This window comes from Xyrauchen texanus, chromosome 20, assembly GCF_025860055.1.
Source record: "Xyrauchen texanus isolate HMW12.3.18 chromosome 20, RBS_HiC_50CHRs, whole genome shotgun sequence".
Lineage (NCBI taxonomy): Eukaryota > Metazoa > Chordata > Actinopteri > Cypriniformes > Catostomidae > Xyrauchen > Xyrauchen texanus.
In genome coordinates this window covers 32,824,658-32,843,968 of record NC_068295.1, presented here as the reverse complement: position 1 = coordinate 32,843,968, position 19,311 = coordinate 32,824,658, and the positions used below count along the sequence as shown (strand labels likewise).

General features: G+C 33.9%; 1 protein-coding gene across 2 annotated transcripts; it reads left to right on the top strand.

The window, feature by feature from the left end:
* Nucleotides 1–847: 847 nt before the first annotated feature.
* On the top strand, nt 848–16,422 carry pitx3 (paired-like homeodomain 3). Of its 2 annotated transcripts, none has more exons than XM_052151420.1 (4): nt 848–1,027; nt 7,170–7,296; nt 11,381–11,586; nt 15,006–16,421. In XM_052151420.1, exons 2-4 carry the CDS (start codon nt 7,188–7,190, stop codon nt 15,570–15,572), a joined length of 882 nt encoding a protein of 293 aa, XP_052007380.1. In that variant the 5' UTR covers nt 848–1,027; nt 7,170–7,187; the 3' UTR covers nt 15,573–16,421. The 2 variants fall into 2 exon arrangements, with proteins under 2 accessions (XP_052007380.1, XP_052007381.1); XM_052151421.1 differs by lacking the exon at nt 848–1,027 and adding an exon at nt 6,437–6,516 and having other exon boundaries at nt 15,006–16,422.
* Nucleotides 16,423–19,311: the final 2,889 nt, after the last annotated feature.

The following is a 19,311-nucleotide window of genomic DNA, read 5'->3' as shown; positions in this document are numbered from 1 at the left end:
CAGGGAATGAAATTACAGAATAAAAATTGTTTACTGCATTTTGCAATTACTGTCAAAAAAGTACAGTAATCACAACTTACAGTAGTACAGTGAATATATAGTATACTGTAAGTACTGCAAGAAATACAGTATTGAATGTCTGTATATTCAGCACTTAAATACTGTAAAAATGTAAAACACATTACAGTACACTCACTGCAGAAAGTGTTTTAGTGAGTGAGAATGGGTTTGGAGTTTTGCAAAAAGGGTGATTGATTTGACAAATGGGTTTAGGCCACTGAGCAGTTGGTTCAGAGAATGGAGTTTAGTGCTTTAGCAATTCAGAAAAACTATATACCCAGGGTTTATACAAAGGGTTTTCCTGGGCAATAACGAATGACTGAAAGTCTGTCTTTTTGTTTCTTATTTTAACATGATTCACTGAAGTCAATGGGTTTCTATGTATGGATACACTGAAATACATTCCTAAGAAGACAAAACACTTCCTGTAACAGAAAGGAAAAGGCGGTCTCTGTAAAATATGATGCCATGAAATAACACCAATTTTACAAATCTAAATAAGCATGTCTTTATCATGTCTTAACGTTTTGGAAAAAGCAGTCCAAGCGATTGACCGTAGCCTTTGATTTACTGTGTAGAGTGGTGTGTGTGTGTGAGAGAGAGAGAGAGAGAGAGAGAGAGAGAGAGAGAGAGAGAGCGAGAGAGAGAGAGAGAGAGAGAGAGAGAGAGAGAGAGAGAGAGAGAGAGAGAGAGAGAGAGTAGGGGTGGGCATTCTTTCTGTCGCGGACCTGTCGCACAAGATATTTAGCATAAAGTCCGTCCTCCTCCGCATGGGGATCAAGCCTTCACTCGCCGCTTAAACTTATGACAGACAACACCGAGACACAGAGAGAGGGAAACGGTGTCTTTTCATGTGCTCATCCAAAGGAACTTTCTACATGACGTCTGCATCATTTCAGAAAAGCAGCTAAAACGCGACAAAGTTATATATTTTTCGAGGATTACCAGCACTTGACCGGGATTACATGTAAGTAGATAAAAGTCATTGTGGTGATTTGTGCTCGATGAAGGAGCTGTGGAGATTGTGTCTCCTTTCAGTCTCACATAAATCAAGTTACCCGAATCCAGACGTGTTGTTTGAGACAAAAAGATCCGCAGCTATACGTGTACAGGTCATGAACATGAGTTTTGACAGGAGAGAGCACTGGGCAACACGAGATATAAACCGCGTGCTGAAGTTGATGTGGTAATGTTCAAACTCCAGTGCAATATTTCCAGGGTCACTATATAGAAATAGAAAGCTGTTTATTAGGTTTAAACTATGTATAGGGAAATTTTAATCTAAAAATATGCTTCACGTGGTACATTTTCTGGTTTGATTCAAATTAAAAATATTATTGAACATGTCTAAATTAATCAGAATACATAAATTACACCAACCAAACAAATTTGAAGAGTCTTATCAGTAGAAATAGCTCCTTAAGGTAACAAATGCAGGTTACCAATGTGTTTCAAGTGAATCGGTTTGCATTATTAGCTGGTAAGGTAAAAATCTGATCTGCATGTTTATTAGACAATTTAAATCTAAACATGGATTACAACATACAATCAGAAATGAGCAATTGTTATACTTGGTCACATTGCTTCATTAGCTACATTAAGAAAATAGACATGTATTTGTTGATCAGTTCTACATGATGTCTGCATCAGTTCAGGATGCTGTATATTTTATTATTTTAAAAAACCTACTTAAATAGATTCTTGGTGAAACTTTTAACACATTGAAAACGATTTTCATGGTTGTGGGAGCGATGCGATCATGGCTGGTAGCCTATTTGTTGTATGAAACAACTTTCCACTGAGATGAATAAAGTAAGTTAAAGCCAACTTGTGCCTTTTGATATAGAAGGGCGATTTGGTTATTTCTGGAATTATCTGCGTTAAGTTCAACTTTTGTTCCCTGGTCTTGACTATTGTCTTATTACAGTTGTGCTTAACCTACATATTGAATTACAAAAACAACAACAATAAATTAACCTCAGTCCAAATATCTCCGCATTTCTCCTCCATCGTATTTCCCTTTCTAACATGCTGCACATCACATGACCTCGGGTTTCAAGGATTGTTTGTTATATAAGTCAGGACATTTACGTGATATACCCAAACTGAAAGGTGGCAGGTGCACCGAAACGGCAAGAGACTATAAGAAAAATACTACATTTCTTTCTTTCTTTTTTATTTATTTATGTATTATTATTATTATTATTATTATTATTATTAGCTACATCAGCTATTACGTTTAAAAATATATAATTTTTTTGTGATTCATAGAATATTTTAAAACAATTCGATTCATAAAAGTCAAATATAGAAAAGTATTCTGCGATCATTTAATTCCTTTTCCTAAATGTCCTTCTTATTGTAATTAGGGCCCTTTATTTTGTAAAAAGCGACCATGATGCAAAAATAGGCTACTCTAAAATCTAATCTTAATTTAAATGCGGCATATAAAATAGCCAAAAAAAAAACTTTACCGAACCGTTAAGCTATTTGTCATAATATATCTACAATGTTTTAAACCTATTTAAAAAAAAAAAAAAAAAAGCTGATCATTAGTTTAATTTTAATGTTTTCCCCATTTGTCATTTGTTTTTATTGCTTCAATATGTATTTATATTTTTATGTTCAGTGCTTGCTTTCATGCAGAACTATATATATATATATATATATATATATATATGTATGTGTGTGTGTGTGTGTGTTTTAAGTTAAATAAAAATATAAAACTCATGGCATTTCGTTTAAGTAAAAAATACTCTCATAAAAATTAGTTTTATGTTTGATCATAATTCTAATAATAATAATTCTAATAATAATAAATACACTTTGCTTACAGTCAATTAGAATTTTAGGAAATGCGAGGTTCATCAAAAACATTTGAACATTTTTCCGCATTAGTTTCTCAGTTGAACGATCAATACAGCGCGCGGAGTGTAATCGAACAACGAGCGATCTTATTCTGCGATGAGCGTCTCGTGCACGGATATTTGGAGTTCTGCGTGTAGGAAAAGCCGCGCTTTGACAGGCAAATGCAAATGGCTGTTAGGAGGGGAGAAATTAACATCTGCAAACACTGAGAAAAATTCCATCTGCCGCCGGCTCGAGTGGGCCCTTAATAAGTTCTCAGACAGCAAAGTGACACACATCTTAATCAACTCTTAATCCAAGGAATTAATTCCGAACGCGTTTATGAATAATTCCTGAGATAATGCAGCAGCCTGTGGAAATGTATGCTGTCTTCCTCAGTCGAACCAACAGATGGACCTATCTTCCGAAAAACGAGAGGATTTTACCTCCATTATCTTTTCTCTTATTAAATATATAGGCCTATATATTAATGCGATCTATGTCGCGTATATAAACAGACCCCCACACTGACCTGTAATCCCTGAGCTATGTCAGTACGAATCTGCATGTGGAAAAAAAGCCTAAAAAGCCTTTTTTCAAGAGACATCAACACACGATGTGTGCCACCAAAGTTTGGTGGACACTCATTCATGGCTTTCAAAACAAGACTTTGGCCAAATTCACATTAAAAAGATTTCAATAATTAAAATAAACCAAACGAAATCACGGCCTATTAAATACCACACTCTCATGCTTTCTAGAAATCAGCCTAACATTTAATCTACCATTGCAATTACCATCCAAGCAAACGTCTTTATTATTATTATTATTATTATTATTATTATTATATTTGTATCATATTGGTTAAGATATGACCATTAGAGATGAACCAAAGTCAGAAAAACCTGATCACTTTCCCTTTCGGTCCCTCGATTTTTTACATTTAACATATCAATCAATGCATCTTTGGCATTTGCATAGAGTCTTTGATCACTGTCCTTGTTAGCCTACAATCCTTCTAGGACCCTTGACAGAGTTTGAAATGTAATAATGCCACACTTCCCTGGGGGTCGGTTTACGTCACCTATAGCTCTGGCCAAAGAGAACAGTATCTGAGCAGCCTGCCTGACAGATAACCATTTATCAAAGTCACTCTGGGCATGTGTGTAAATATATCTATAGTTCTGATTGTAATTCAGCATTCTCATGATACCCTCCTCATAAGTCAGCTGCATTTACAAGGCAAGTTACTCAAATTGTTATTAGATAACAAAGAGATTTGATTTTAGATTGTGTTCTTTATATCGAGCTTAGAAAGTGACATTTTGATGGAGGAATATATTGAAAGGCAAGAGTCTAATAAGTACAAGTAAATATTAGTATTAGGGATCTTTTTAAATTGTGTAGGTATCTTAATTATATTTATTGACTGCACCACAGAATAGTTATAGAAATGGCATGCTCATGAAAACAAATCATTATAACTTAACAGGATACCCTGCTTTGGCAAAGCACATATTTGTTATCCAAATAAGATTAGGGTTAAGACTGTGTGACTGTTTTTAGGTCATATTCGAATTTCTTATGCATACAAATTTTGAACTATATTAATTGAACATAGTGCATCACAGAATCGGTCAGCATGTGTAATATCAGAGATTCTGAGAATCAATTGTTAAATACTTGATTGCAAATGTGATTTTGGGGACCTGAAATAAGGCAGACCCTAGTCTTATCTTTTGGCTGAAATCTTTCTAAATCATTCATACTAATATGTATCTTCGTCTGTTATTTATCATCACTGGTAATCCCCACATCCCGAGGGTCTATCGCCTCATGAATACTGATCTCTTCCTGTTTTTTCACTTGTAAGGCATAGTCTGTTATTCCACTAACTAATGATATTATTGCAAATCATCACGTAGATTGCTTATCATTAAGCAGAAATAAGTGCATAGTTATGGGGGTTGTCAGGTGATGCACTCAGGCCAAAACTTTTAAACTCTATTAAGGTTTGTCACTTTAATAGAAATACCAGTGGAAATATGACAAATAGAAACATCACTGGATATAGTCAAAAAAACAACTGGTCCAGCTTTGGTAAGATAGGGTTTAAAAAAATGTGTGCCCAAATCAAACTTAGGCATGTAATGTAAGTACACTCGAACCATAAGTTACCATTTAGTTTATTAAACACAGATTGCTCAGCCGCACAAGCATTGCAGTATATTGAACTATACGCATATCACCATATAGACATATGTTGCATTCATTCATTTGAATTTGATGCACCTCAAAGCACTGTACAATAGCTACTTGTGACTGCCATTATGTGACTAAACACTAGGCTGGAGTAGATTTGAATCTGCCATTGTGGGAAGAAGAGGGTGATGAAGAAGAGCCAGAGAGAGTGAGATTCACTCAAATGTTCTTTTTAATAAGATTCATTCACTCATTTAGGTGTAGAAATTATTGCATGGTCATAATGACAATGATTTGAAATAACAAATATAGTATCAAGCATGTCTTCTTTTTATTGCTAAGTTATGCTTATCAAAGTTGGACTACATAAAGTTATAGGCCTACCCTGTTGCCTGTGATGTAAATCGAGGCATGGAGTGTCATACTGATTTTAAGACGATTATTATATTTTTTTTTTAATCGGAAATTGTGTTGACTTTACTCGAAATGAATTCACATCATTTATTTTGTGTACTTTGGTCTGTGATAAACTGTGAGAGCAAGGACAAAAATGGATTTAGGTTGCATGTAATGGATTTAGGAGTGGTCCGAGGCTCTCTTTGTTCATTTACAAACGATTTGATGTTCTACTTGCATTTGGGAAACGTGCCTATTTGTTTAATTTACATGCCTTTAGTGTTTTGCTCAGTGCTTTGGGAAACCCGGGCAGGGTATTTTCCTTATGCTTGAGGAACGTCTTTTTTTAAATTAGATATAAAAATGAGAAATACCATAACATAGCTTATGTAAGCTCCAACTGACAGACAGTAAAACAAACGTTCTTTAAAATATGAAGTGATTGACAGTTGTTGGAAGGCGGGGAACAGGAACTAGCTTGTTTTTGTTTGAGTAAATATGTATCAAGGCGTGATTAAAAAATGAGAATTTCGACATGAGATAAATATCGTGCGAAGAAAAATATGAATGTAAAATCTTATTTTAAAATACAAGTTTCATCGGTCAAGCCAGCACACTTTTTACAATGTTGAACAACTTTTAAACAAGAGGAGAAAATAGCATGTGGAGGAGACTGACTATTTGCGTTCAGTCCTGTAAACTCCCCTCGGGCGCTCCGGTTTTCGGTATCCGTTTGATGAATTCTGACCCACATTAACGCTTAAAACAGTCTCATCACAGATTCAAAACGCAGCAAGAGAGTGATTGTGTCTCCGTATGTAAGCTGTTAACTGTCGTTATATGAATAGACATGCTGTTATTCTAGGCTCTATTAGGAGGCTGTTATTTAAAAGCTGTTTGGTAACAAAGCCTTTGAGTCATGAAGCCAAGTTCAAAACGTCTTCAGACACAGAGAAGTACAGTTGTAAACGAATGCACCCTACCTGACATTTTGGAGATTTGCAATACAAAGTAGGCTGTATGCGTCGATCTTACTACATTTCATTTGATATATGAACATTTGAATTTTTCAATTTTTAAAATTGGGTATGCATAAATCGAAATGTATGCTTCGATTTATTCATATATAGCCTTATTTTGCGTTTGGTTAATTATGTCTAATCTGTCGATTTTCGTGCTCGTCTCGCTTTCTATCTTTTGCACAGGAAATCTGACAAAAAAGACAATTACCACAATATAATTAATAAGTGGCCTAATAGTGTGCTATTTATTTAAAACAGCTAATGTATAGACAAGTAACAATTCACCTTGCCTGTTTTGTACTTTGGATTTATTATATTTCTTTTCTATCATGTAAAATGTGCATAAACAGGCTAATATGACAGTATTGACCACGGAAATGTTATCATGCAGCCAACTTTTTGGGTTATTGATATTCCTAAGCCACAATGCAATATCATGAAAAATTATATTTGAGAAAAATAGATCAAATGTATTAATTGAATAATGTGTATTTGAAAATATGGCTTTTGTGTCTATCACAAATCGTAATAAATGTGTCTCTGTAAACCTGCAGTGAACAATGAAGTCTCTTGTCTTGTGTGTATGATGGATCGTTGAGATGAATTGTCACGCATGTAAAAATGATACTTTGTTGTTTGCAGAGCCTGGCGGTCGAGGTGATGGATTTTAACCTTCTTGCGGACGGTGAGGCCCGTAGCCCGGCACTGTCTCTCTCTGACTCCGGGACTCCTCAGCACGATCCAGGATGCAAAGGCCAAGACAACAGTGGTCAGTTTATATTCATGTGTACATTAATCAAAAGTATGCTAAAATGAGGTCAAATTCTTAAAAGTGAGATATCCTAAAATATGATTATTTCATTTGCAGGCGTATTATTATTATTATTATTAGAATGCATAGCCTCAGTTTCCCATTTAAACTCTCGTCTTCTTGTGTTAGCATTAGTGACAAGATTGAATGCTTTTGCATGGACACATGCTATTGTGCATTTTTAATGGCACGCTTTATTATTTTTCCCCTCAGTTTATTCTCGTGTTCAAGCTGAAATGGGCGATTTATAACAGGCCCACGTCTTTGGCTGTATAGTTTGAATAAGATGGGCTAATTTGAATCCAGGCCTCCGATTTAGCCTACAGATGTTGGACAGCCTACAATGGTGCTCAGTGCACTGATTATTGAGTCGCCATGTGAAGGAGATGATCCCTACTACCCAATTACGTGCTAAAGGAAGGTTGCATAAATTATTCATTCCTGTGCCTCAAATTTGGTATCCAAATTACTTAAGTCAGCAGGCGAAAAAACCTAAACACCTGTGGATCGTAAAGCTCTAAGAAGGGGATGTCTGTATGTCATATGCACTGAAGTGCACGGCGACATTGCACGACAGAGGGTTGTACAGTCATAAAAACAATAGGAAATGTAAGTTCAGCAAATACTGTACATTTATTTTTACTGTTAATACATTCTGTAGGCCTATCTGTAGGTTAAATTATATAGGCTAACCTATCCCGATACAGTTTAATAGCGTTTAAACACGCGCAGGCAATTGTAAGAATGCAAGAAAATATGAAATAAGCAATATCATTTATAGTGCTTAAAAACGAGAAAATTTGTGTCTATATGTTGACCTATTTTGGGTTGGTTACAATTATTGATATTACACTGAGTAGCCTACTATGCTATAATAAACGATTATCACCCTGACTAACCATTAGGCCTACCGAAAAATCTGTTCCCTTTTTGAAGATAAATAAATACAATTAAAAGCAGATGCTTTTCTCAATCACACTGAGAGTTTACATTGGGACTGTAAATCTGTAAAGTGGATAAGCTAAATGAACGTGAATGAATACGAATGTACATTGCAGTTATATCTTAGCTTAAGGTTATAATTTAATAGAAATATAACTTTTTTAAGTGCACGTCTAAACTATATATACTTTATTGTTAAACAGGTTAAAGTTTCAACATAAGGTTATCTTTCCACTTTTTTAAAAAAAAAATAGGCTAATTCTTAATTTTTTGGTATTTGAAGGTAAAATAATTTAGACTATTCATTCCAAAATTAGGCAACTATTATCTTTTACACAGCCTATCCCGCTATAAGTCTATGGGACCCCAAACAGAAGGCTATAAAAACATAGAACATCAGGGATGAAATAATCCCAAATAAAATATGAATCTAACTGTACATTTAATTAAACATAGCCTACTGTGTGTTTAATATCGCTTAAATAGTGTTTAAGTGTTTAAGGAATGAAGATGAACGCGGTTTAATTTCAGGCAGCTTCCGGCGGAACTCATAAATCCATATCTAATGAGCCCTTAAAAACACACTGTAAAAATGTCTGTCATATTAACGCTAAACGACTGTAAAAATGCTACAGAAATAAAACATTAATTTATTAACGAATATTAAATGTAAAATATACAGTAAAAATGTTAATATATTTTAACAGACAATACAGCAGTTTTTACAATAAAATGTTGTAAAAATGACATTTTTTAGATGTAAAAGTATGATTTTCCTGTATAATTAATGGTACAAATTTACATTATTTTAACAAGAGTACGTGTACTTTTTACAGTAAATTATTGTTAAAATTACAGTAAAAAAAAAAAACAATAATCAGGCATTGCACAATTCCCTGCATGACCCATCATATTTCATTATATTTTATGGGAATAATTATGTTTCTTCTTATTTTTAATATCAGTTACGTACATTGGGGTGTTCTGTTAATGTAGTTTAGTTGTTTACTGCATTATTTTAATTTCACATGTGTTACACTGATGGTGTTTAGTGTTTGTGTGAGTGATACTGAGCTCTGTCTCTACATGTTTATTGGTCGTTACTCCTGGAAGAGCCATTATTGATGAACTTCATGTCATCATGTGCACTTCTGTAGTCACTACGGTGATTAAAAACATTATAAAATGAAAAGCGGATAGTTACAGTTTCAGAAGGATAATATTTAAGACTTATTTTTACTATAATGATTTTTTTTTTTTTTTTTTGCAGTGCCAGCGTGATCATGTAAATTACAACATTTTTAAACTGTCAAATTTACAGGTTGTTTTTAAAGTTGTTACTGTATTTTTTACATAATTATTCTTGCAACCATAGCTGCCTTTTTTTTTTTTTTCATTTTTTTTTTTTTTTTGTAAAAACAACAGGATTTGTTTTTCTTTAACATAAAACATGTATTGTTTCTGACATATATATTCAGATGAAACATCAAATGAACTGCAGCTAAACAATACATCAGTAATTTAAAGGAGGTTATGCAATTGACTGAAAAAAATGAGCGATTTTTGGATTCAGAGTACAATTGAAAGGATCGTTGATTTGATGATTTCGCTGACACAATCGTTTAATTTAGCAATTTGTTCTACATCTCTGTTGACTAGTTATAATAAATTATACATGCTACTCTTTAATTTAATGTAATTCTTTGGCACACAATGATAGAGATGATTTGCGGTTTCTGCTTATCAGATGAAATAGTAAGAGTTAAAGGGGTTTCTGCTGACAGATGGCAGCGTGATGTCTTATTGGTTTTCCTGAAGGCCCTGTGGAGTCCTGGAAAGCTTGCTGATTAGTCAGAACTGCTCCTAGAGAGTTAAGCTCTTGCCAAACAGCCCCAAACCTGCCCTGCCACTAATGGCTGATCCCAGGATTATGTGGCCTGCTAATTTAGCCTTTTCGGTGTCTTGAATTTGCAGAACTTCTCACCTCAGAAGGAAGATTTTGACCCTGCATTTTATCTTGTTCTTGTTTTCAAGTCATACAGAATTAACAACTTTTTTGTATTAAGCACATATATGTTTATGCATAGCTATTTGCATATTTCTATTTTATAGTATCTTGGACACAGATTTTTATTAGATTTTTTTGTTGGTTAATATAGCGAAAAAGATTAAGGACTTTCTACATTTAAAATGTTAGTTTAAGCATGAACTTGGAAATATTGAGTACATTTATACTCAACTCAAACATGTAAAAATGAATGCTCTAGCTTATTAGTAAATATTATTTATGATTGTTTGTTATCTTTACAATATGTCATCATGTAGTAATCCTAAAGTAGAAAACCTTGTTATATGCCAATTCACTAATTTGATTAAATTTCACTGGTAAATAAAATAAGTAAATTTTATGTAACTTTTTGAAGCTGGTGTTCCCAGCATGCTTGAATAATTAATGAGCTTGCATGGTTTCACTGTTTACACATTTATTTACACTGTTTTAATAGTTGATTTTGTTGTTATTTGGAAACTTCTTATTTTGTGAAGTCTGTAGTTCATTTTCAACTCAAAATCACCCATTGGTGATAACAAAAATGGCATGTTGGTTTTCACCATCATCATGTTTTGTGCACCAAGTGTTGAGGACTGCATGCACAGCTCTGTATCATGATTCTATTGTCTGTAATGCCAGGTGATGTTGACTACAATAAGTTAGCATACAATAAGTTTCAATGGAAGGCGTTCATATATCATATGAAACATGATATAACTGGCTTATAAGAAATGATCACTTCATTTTTAAAATTATATTTAAATATCACATACATCATACTTGTAAGTAAAAGTTACTGTATTAACGGAATTATTTAAGTAAATCATGTTATGTAGATTTTGGTTCATTTTATACCATTAAAATGTACTTAGAAAAGCTGTGTGCAAAAACTAGTAAGTAAATCTTACTAGTTTTCATCTTTTTCAGTGTATGGCAGGTTTTTTTTTTTTTTTTGCTTTTTACCTCAAATGCACGATGCATGAGTAAAGTGGGAAGTAGCCTATGTGGGTCTGTTGTTTAACCATTGCTCTTCCCTGTGAATCTGCACAGACACAGAAAAGTCCCATCAGAATCACACGGATGAGTCAAACCCAGAAGATGTCTCTTTAAAGAAAAAGCAGCGGAGGCAAAGAACACACTTCACTAGCCAGCAGCTCCAGGAACTAGAAGCCACCTTTCAGAGAAACCGTTATCCTGACATGAGCACACGAGAGGAGATTGCTGTGTGGACCAACCTCACGGAAGCAAGAGTGCGGGTATGTGTCCTTGTCAACTAAAACACAGCATACAGCAAACATTTTTAAAGATGTTTTGATCAAAACGGTTGTGGTAGACAATCTGTCTTTGACGCAGTTATGCTCACCATGCTGCTAATCAGGTGAATTTGGATACTGAGTGTAATAAAAATGTGCCCATTTGAACCATGGGACATAAACATAGGTCTGGGCTATTCCAGGATTTTCGGGAACACTTAAACACTAGACTAAATCTAGATCAGCTTGGTATCGACTGTTGGATTTTCTGTTTTACAAGAAAGCAGCTATATTGAGATTTGTGATGTAACTTAGCTTATTATCAGCTATTATTCTAAACCCCCGTAACCACAAAAACAGAAGTTTAGTCAGTGAAACGCAACACAAAAGAGAGCAGGTGGGCTCCCATTCTGATGGATGACAATACAATTGCTGCCTCTTTGGCTGGCTCTCATCTAATGGATCAAATTCATGTTGGACAGAGGAAAGGTCACATACCACACAGTCTTGGTTGTTATTTTGAAAGAACAACAGAGTTAGAGATACAGTGTTGTAGCCCACACCATAATTGAATTCATTTTGCAATTACTTTAATTATAAAACAAAAAATGGTACAGACTACAAAGGGTAAAATGTTTGGTTGCATTGGACTTGGGGTTTTCTCAACAAACACTAACTTATTGACACAAATGTTTTTTTGCTCTATTTACTTTTAATGTGTTTTAATTGGTCATTCATCCTTTAATCTCACTGAGTTTGGGCGATAGGGGTGATATATTTATTCTCTATTACACCTAACCTAATGCCAGGCTGACACAGGCTGCTTTAAATATCCTCCACGATGGACCACACATGACTGGGACATTTTCTAAATTAAGGTTTCTTCTTCATATGATGCTGTGATTGCTTGTTTGTTTGTTTTTTTTAACAGTCATTGCACACCATTCTTTTGGTAAAACACATCCTTGGACAAAACTTTGATAATGAGGGGCAAGAAGCACACCATCATTTAATCCAACATAAATGACTGAATTAAGAATTACCTACTGTATGCCAAAATTACGGGAAGGAACACACTGAGCTTCTAGCTATATTTGACATTCAGTTATTTGGGTAAGGCTTAAACACCATTGCCAATGTGTCAGGGGAACATTGACAGAGGAAGGTATTCCCTCCTAATATGAACTGGGATCATTTACAGTATTCTGGATAACAGATGACATTAAATATTCCCCCAGAAAGGCTGATTGATATTTAAATACAAGAATGGCAATATTCAATCACTATATGAGATTATTTTTTTAATTTGTGGAGACAATCCTTCGCAGAGGTATTTAAAGGTATATTCCATGTTAAATTCAAGTTAAGCTCAATTGGCAGCATTTATGGCATAATATTGATTACAAATAAAATGTATTTAGACTTGCCCTTACTTTTCTTTAAAAAAACAAAAACAAATCGATGTTGCAGTGAGGCACTTACAATGGAAGTGAATGGGGCCAATCAGTAAATGTTAAAATATTCACAATTTCAAAAGTATAGCCACAAGACATTAAGGATATACTTAACATGATTTTAGTGTTATAAAATCACATACAAACATTTTCTGTGTGAAGTTATAGCCAGTTTGACAACTTTGTTGCCATGACAATGTAGTATCAAACCCTAAAATGATTGTAAAAATCAAAATTTAAACAAATTTACAGCTCAAATAATGCACAAGTTTTAACAGAAAAATTTATGCAAGTGCTTTTATAAAATTATAAGCTTCATATTTCTGTTTAAACTTAAAAAAAAATGGCCCCATTCACTTCCATTGTAAGTGCCTCACAGTAACTTTGTTTATGTCCTTTTTAAAGAAAAGCAGGGATGAGTTGAAATACATTTTTGTGGTAAGCAACATTATGCCACACATGCTGTTGATTGATCTTAACTTGTATTGAACCCGGAATATTCCTTTAAGTCTTTGACAGTACTTACACATGTTACACATGTTGTTCACAGGTGTTACTTTAACTTTGCAGGACGCTTTCAGCACTGTGGATTATTAGATATTAAAGTCATGTTAATAATATTTTACATAATCTCTTTACATTTGTCTGCAATTTCCAACCGTCTATGTATTTTTTCTGAACGTCATGAAAATTCCCAACAAAGTGTAATTTCCACCTCAAGTTCTGTATCCTGTTTAATTGAATTATGTGGTGGAAATGGCATTAAAAAATTAAATAATAATAATTCAAAAAAATAATTGCTTCCTTTGATAATTTCATAATTCACATTTTATGTATCCTAAATATACACAATTAAATACATTATCTATTATAATACATACATATTTTCACACTTTTTTGCACAATTTAGCATAATTAGTGATATTTACCTTGATTTAGTTTTTGTTGTTGTTTTTTTTACAAACATCCCTTGTTTGTAATGTACCTTGATTAGGTAAACGAGTACACTAACTTGAAAAAAATTATTGGGGCAACATTTGAAAAGTTTGGTGTGCTGGTACTTTTTGAAAAATGTATTTATTCCATTCTTTGCTTAGATTATCATAGTTTTGAACATGTAATAATTTGTATAATGGACTTTCATTCTTTAATATTCAAGGTCTAGGTCTGGGACAATGCTAATACAGTAAAATATAAGCATAACAGGCATTTGAATAGTACTAAAATTAAATAATGAAGTCATGATAAAAAATTTCCAATTCAGTTTTAATGATACTATCATTAAAGAAAAATATATATTTCATGTTTTTTTTTTTTTTTATAAATATCAACCACTGGGACATGAGTTAAGATAAAAACCATCATGCAGTTTATTATTTGTCTTTAGTGCTTACTAACTTAAAATGGCACACATTTTAGAGTTGATAACAATGCTAATTAGATTTTCCTTGCTAATTAGTGTCTATGAACTTTTAAAGTGGAAAGAGATCGACAAGGAAACAGATTTATAATTTCACAGAGAGAGCTAAATGAAATATATTCATTTACATTTCTACATTAAAACTTTAATCCACCTAATATCTTCTAAGAATAGTCTGTCAAATTGACTAAATGTGAGGGAAGCTCTTTAATGACATTTCTCACAGAGAAAACTCATAAATGAATAAATTAGTTTAATAAATCAAGCAGTTTAATTTTGCCTGGCAGAAAAGAAAAAGTGTTTAAAAAAAATCAGAACATTAAAGTTACAGTGTCAGATTTAAGTATGTTATAGGAGCACACTATGATACAGAAATTGTATGTACTATATTAAAAATGGAGAATGCATGTGCTTACTAAACAAAAACATTTTGTGACAATTGACACTGAATGGCATTACTTATTAAAATGCAGTTTTACATTTTCCGATTTGTCACACCTCCATTGTAAACACCGATTTTTACTTTTTCTTCTTTGTCTTTCAAACAGGTGTGGTTTAAAAACCGCCGCGCCAAATGGAGGAAGAGAGAAAGGAACCAACAAGCTGAGCTTTGTAAGAATGGCTTTGGTGCTCAGTTCAATGGACTCATGCAGCCGTACGATGACATGTACTCGGGCTATTCCTACAACAACTGGGCAACTAAGAGCCTGGCTAGCAGCCCCTTGTCAGCCAAAAGCTTTCCTTTCTTTAACTCCATGAATGTAAGCCCCCTGTCCTCCCAGCCCATGTTCTCAACACCCAGCTCCATCCCTTCCATGAACATGGCCTCCTCTATGGTGCCCTCGGCGGTGGCAGGGGTGCCCGGCTCTGGCCTCAATAACCTGGGAAACCTGAACAACCTGAACAGCCCCACCCTCAATTCTGCAGCCGTATCAGCAGCTGCCTGCCCTTATGCCACCACGGCCAGCCCATACATGTACAGAGACACCTGTAACTCCAGTCTGGCCAGCCTCCGGCTCAAGGCCAAGCAGCACGCCAACTTTGCTTACCCGACCGTGCAGAACCCTGTGTCCAACTTAAGCCCCTGCCAGTATGCTGTGGACCGGCCAGTATGAAGTCTCCGTGTCTGTTCCTACACAACCTCAACCCAAACTTTAAGCCCTTGTCTAGCCAACTCCACATCTGACTCTGAGGCATCACCCTGCAATGCGGACTTGTTTTTAAAAAAAAATGTGGTTTTCTGAAAGAACCGAGGAGCGCTACAGGAAGAGGCTTCACGAGGAAAAGAGAGAATTAACCTCACAATGGACCATGTCTCAAAGAACTCAAGCATGAACATGCAGAGACTTTGTTGCTGAACCGACCAACTGTTTAAAAGCTTTTGTCCACTGTATGATTAGAGTGAAGTACAAAAAGGACCTAAATACTTTCACGGCACTCATGGAATGAACTTGCAAGTCACAAATAACTGATCACCATCAATTCTAGGCACATGAGGTGATATTGGTACAGGCGAGAGGGTGTACATAATGGACTCTGTATTGTATGTGACAATGATATCTTTGAAATGTAATATTTTAATGATGAGAGGAGCATGTTCCTCAAGAGAAAAGCCTAGATTGATGTACCATGATGTACCTCCTCAAGGAATTTTAATCTTTGTTTTGAATTCCATTCACTCAAGGTCAGAGGTCAAAGGTCAAAGGTTGTTGTAAGATGACAAGACAACCCCTAGCAGTGAGTAGTTTCAGAAGAAAAGAAAAGAAGTACAGAAAAAGCAGAAAATTTGCATTTCTTTTCTTTTTCTTTTTTAAGGAAAGAATGAACTAAAAAGCCATTGAGTAAATAGATTTGTGTGGTGTTCTAAAAAGGGAGTCTATGACTGTAATATAATGTATGTGAGAGTGCAGTTGTTATAAAACAAGCTTTTTCTGGTGTAGCCTGCTTTGTCTCATTAAAGATAAAAATAAACGATTATTTGTTTTTATGAATAATCCTGCTTTGAAAGAAAATACCGTTGACTGAGTGTTCAGTCACTATCCAAATGACTTTCAGGATTGGCTTATGACATTGGCCAAGACCAACATGGTCAAACGCAAAACACATTGTCCTTGTGACACCATAGCAACCTCAGATCCATGGCAACATTATACAACAGAACTGACGGTACGGGAGAGCAAGAGATAGAGAGATATAGATGTTCTTTTTGGCCTGTCACTGATCTGTTTGACCTACAGTCTTGGAGGGGCTTCCATCGAGTGCCACTCACTGTCTTGTAATGGGAGGAATTCTATTTCCGAAGGAATTCTGCCAAGATTACATAATGACATAGCATTTTTACCATTAGAAAACAACTAAATAGCTTATTTTCGACTAAATGTACATGTCTTTCATGAAGAAAAAAAAAAATAATAATAATAATTAACACTTTACAGTACGGTTATATTTGTTAAAAAAAATTGTTAACGTGATCTAAAAATGAACAATACTTATACAGCATTAATTAATTTGGTTAATGTTAATTTCAACATACAGTAATACATTTCTAAAATCAAAAGTTATGTATTATTAGCTAACATGAACTAACTATGAATAATTGTATTTTTATTATATATCATTAACAAAGATTAATAAGTGATGTAATAATATATTGTTCATTGTTAGTTCATGATGCCTAATGCATTAACTAATGCTAAAGAATAGAACCGTATTGTACATTTTTACCAAGAATTTTCACCTTATTAAAAAGGTAACATTTTCCAATAAGGTTGTATTTGTTAACATTAGTTAACATGAACTAACAATGAACAAAACTTTTACAGCACTTATTAATCTTGGTTAAATTAAAATTTCAACATATAGTAATACATTTTTTAAATGAAACATTTGTATCTGTTAACATTAGTTAATGCAGGGGTCTTGAAACTGGGGTCCGGGCATACCCGCAAGGCGGTGCTAGGTGTCCGCGGAACATTTCAGAGTAAAAATGTCATCATGTTCAGGGGTCCTTGGCATCAAAAAGTTTGATAGTTTGAAAGTTAATAATGCACTTTGAACTAACATGAACTAACAATAAACAATTGTATTTTTTATAAACCCCGTAACTTTAAATACTATTAATAAATGCTGAAAAAAAAAACGCTCTTCATTATTAATTCTCGATACTAATGCATTTGCAAATGTCGACAACCTTAATGTAAAGTGCAACCATTAAACCAGATATGCTTTTATAGGATGATCACAGACATGAAAAGATTTATAAATTTTATGATTTATTTGTGTTGCAAAAATATACATGCAGTATCTAATATATGTGACAAAAACTTTTTCTTTTCTGCTAAAAAGTTATTCTTCTCAGTCGCCAGATTTATAATAACTGTATAAGGCATCATGCAAGTACAAAGTTTGAAATACACAAATTTGATGTTAAGTGTAGAAAGGAATACAGTATAGGCAACATAATACAAGTAAGCAATAGTGTGACAATGAAATACAATTACAATAAAGTTGTTCTGGTGTAACCGTTTAGCAATTCAAATCGAATTTAGGTGAGGCACTCTTGTAAATGTATTGGTCACACAGTAAAGGCAGTGGAGTCTGTCTGTGTGGGAACGAATGATGTGTGTGTGGAGGTGAGGTGCGGTCACACTGATGATCCACCCTGACTTTCTAAATCAATATCTCACTGGAGGGTAAATCTCCTCTGGTCCCCTGTGTTTACTTCTCAAAACAGACTATGAACTGAAAAGAAAACACATTTACAATGGGCATGACCTGCTAAAATCCTGAAACCACATGTTATTGACTGGGTCAGAGAAATCGATGCACCTTCAAACTTAGGTAATAGATTTTATTTTAAGATTTTGATTGGTCAATTAATTCTTCAGCTTAACATTCACAAAGGCCAGCTCATTCTCACATTGGTGTTGATTTTATTCATTTTTAATCAGTGTGAACAAAATCTTAAAAAAGCTTTGAAAGACAACAAAATATACAGTATTTCAGTAACACTACATTATAGTTCTTTATGTTTAGATTAGTTTATTCATTAGTCTCATGAACTATAAATAAACAATAATTAACAATACATTTACAGCATTTATCAATCTTGGTTAATTATTAATCATACAACTTTTAATTGAATAAATGTATTAGTATGTACTGTATGACTATAATGTAGAAATTACCCTTAGCCAAGATTAATAAATGCTTTAAAAGTATTGTTCATTGATAGTTCATAAATATTCTTTATCAGATTGTAAATAAACATTCCTTCTAAAAGCGCTTTACAAAACATCAATAATTATTCATTCAAATCAAATACTTTTCAGCCAGAATTTGTAACTTATTCTAATATTTCTTGAGTGAAGTACCATTAAAGGACTACTAGAATAGGATATTATGAAACTTGATACACAAAGACTGACTCATTTTAATATAATGAAAAGCTTATTATTAAAACTCATCACTTACATAAGACTCCCAAAATGCTATGGCGTTTTATATCAAGAACTGCGTCCCCCATTTAGGAATTGCATATAGTGTTGGAGGACTATGGTTTAATTAGGTTTCATAATTCTTTTTTAAATCCATGGTACAGTGAATTCATGTCAAGGGCACTAAGATCAAACTAAAACTGAAAATTGGATAAATGTAATTGAAGCCTGAACAGGTTGCCTTTGTAATAATAATTAGTATTGAAAATAATAATAATAAAAAAATACAGACAGATACACTGAAGTACTGTCATGTCTTTTTATACTATGTTCCAAATGAGGATTAAAGAAACTGAAGTCTGCCTGGCTGATTCTCCAGACTTATTAACAAGACAAATTGATCAAAGGCAGATGGAGC

Excerpts from the sequence above, each read along its gene's own strand:
- pitx3 (XM_052151421.1), top strand. The coding sequence starts at position 7,188 with ATGGATTTTAACCTTCTTGCGGACGGTGAGGCCCGTAGCCCGGCACTG. Across the intron at positions 7,297-11,380 it reads CAAAGGCCAAGACAACAGTG|ACACAGAAAAGTCCCATCAG; the intron begins GTCAGTTTATAT and ends GAATCTGCACAG. Across the intron at positions 11,587-15,005 it reads TCACGGAAGCAAGAGTGCGG|GTGTGGTTTAAAAACCGCCG; the intron begins GTATGTGTCCTT and ends TCTTTCAAACAG.